The sequence below is a fragment of the Benincasa hispida genome, chromosome 8 (genome assembly GCF_009727055.1).
Source record: "Benincasa hispida cultivar B227 chromosome 8, ASM972705v1, whole genome shotgun sequence".
Taxonomy (NCBI): Eukaryota; Viridiplantae; Streptophyta; class Magnoliopsida; order Cucurbitales; family Cucurbitaceae; genus Benincasa; species Benincasa hispida.
In genome coordinates, this window is record NC_052356.1 from 50,614,424 (window position 1) to 50,616,627 (window position 2,204).

Genomic DNA, 2,204 nt, shown 5'->3' on the forward strand with positions numbered 1-2,204 from the left:
TGAATACCACACCTTGTATCCATGAGATGAGTGTGAGTTTATGTGCTTTGGTTGCAAGTTTCCTATCTTTCGTTGTTGAGTGATTTCTTCTTCTCCTTGATTTTTCCACATAGTTCAAGCGAAAACTCTTCAGATAGATTGATCACAAATGCAAGGAAGTGGACAATCTGTCAAAGAGATAAAATACTTTATATAAATAACTTACAAAATATGAACTTTTGGGTTGAGTTAAGAAATCACTAGATGACATACTCTATCTAATTGCTCGTTAGTAAGTCTTAAAGAGTATTGGCACAAGAATAATAACTTCAATCTAAAGAAAAGTATATGTACCTTTGACAACAGAAAGTAAATTCTTAATAAAAAGCAAGTAAATAGTAAGTTCACGAAATACATGGGTCAAACTTCTGTTGCTACTTTTAATGACACCAATTATAATGACCCATCTTTGGCTTCAAATGGTTTGTCTCTAATGAGTGGATTGGCTTCCTCTGCTCCTCATCAAAATTTGATGTTTCAAACTGATGTTTTGGATGCTGGGTTGAGAGGGAAGAGATATGGGATGCCTCAGTGTACTAGAGATATCAGTGGGAGTGAGTGTGCTCAGTGCCTCAACTCTCAATTGGATGCCTTCAGGACAACCATTGGGAGTAAGAAAGATTAGGAAATATATGGATTCAATTTCTTTATGTTATCATGATCGTCAGTTTTACTTCAGGTGAGTTCAGTGTTTGTGTTTTTAATTAATGGATTTTCTTGTGTGAGTTGTTGGCAAGAACACAATGTAAAAAGAGTTTCTTTTTGTAATGCAGGTGGAAGATGGGCTTTCCATATGGTGGCCGAACAATTTTCGTTTCACTTGCAGTGTTAATGATGGTTCTGATGATAATCCTCTAGCTGCTCAGAGTTGGAACATTCTTTATTTGAGGATGGAAGTCTTGAATCTACGGCTTGAAGTATTTCCTTCTCCTATTGTTCTTATTAGAGAGAAAGAAGAGAATTGAACAAGTGTGTGTAATTTTATTCAATCGCTTCACATAAATACTAATGCTATATGCTAAAAATAGCTTAGTCGATAACAAACTCTATTAACTTCACAAAAATAGCAACTAACTCCAAATACAGGCACTAACAACTTTTCTAGGAACTAACACTTTGGACTAATTTAAGACATAGATTTGCACTTGAGTTACTAACATACTCCTCCTAACTCAAATCCAGCAAACATTTAGCTTGCTCTTAAGAGCTTGAAAACGACCAACACTAAAAGATTTAGTAAAAATATTTGCTATTTGCTCCTCTAAACTGCAATGAACCAACTACACTTCTCCTTCCTTTTGTATCTCTCTCAACATAATATTTTATCTTAAAGTACTTGGTTCTTCTATGAAAAACTGGATTCAAAGAAATAGCTAATGTTGCTAAATTATCCACCAACACCTTCACACTCTGTTCTTACTTTAAATGTAAGTCATGCATCAACTTCTTCAACCAAACAGCTTGGTTTACTACTGCGACAGCTACAATGAACTCCACTTCTGCAGTTGATTGTGAAGGGATTTGAATTCCCCAAAGTGGAAGCAATCGAATGGCATATATAATATAACCTATAGTTTATTATTCTCTCATATAACCTATAGTATTAATATGAATCATATTCAAATATTTATTTCACTCATTAAAACTTTATATTATAATGCATCATATACATTATATTAATCATATCTTATACAATTAATTTCCTATAATTAATTTGAACATTTCAAATTAATTCAAAATTAATTTGACTATCATTAATCCTTAGTGAGCTAATAAGGGTACCTTATGGACCTATAGATTGAAACTCCAATGATACTTGATTAATTAATTAAACTCTTTAATTAAATTAATCAATCTTTATTAACTGTCAGTTACTCCACTAAAGACTGACAGTTGTACTCTTTGCACTATAGATATATTCCTGTGTCCATTAAATATATCTAATCAACAGTGCGTTGACTCTTCATAGGGTCAAAATTACCGTTTTATCCCTATAGTTACATCTAACTCCCTAAGTACCATTGATCCCTCTAATGAACAATTAGTTATAGTTCAACTATAACTGAACCCCTCTCGAGCCAAGAGAGGGTGTGATGCCACATTGTTCAAGAATCGAAATTAGCCCCAAGAGAGAAATTTATTTACTTACTCCAACAATCGGGAAG

The 2,204-nt window shown here is 33.3% G+C and overlaps 1 protein-coding gene across 1 annotated transcript; it reads left to right on the forward strand.

Annotated features, from left to right (window-relative positions):
- Nucleotides 1-394: 394 nt before the first annotated feature.
- On the forward strand, nt 395-1,004 carry LOC120084110. Its single transcript, XM_039040011.1, has 3 exons — nt 395-650; nt 708-718; nt 813-1,004. The coding sequence occupies exons 1-3, from the start codon at nt 395-397 to the stop codon at nt 1,002-1,004; spliced, it is 459 nt and encodes a 152-aa protein (XP_038895939.1).
- Nucleotides 1,005-2,204: the final 1,200 nt, after the last annotated feature.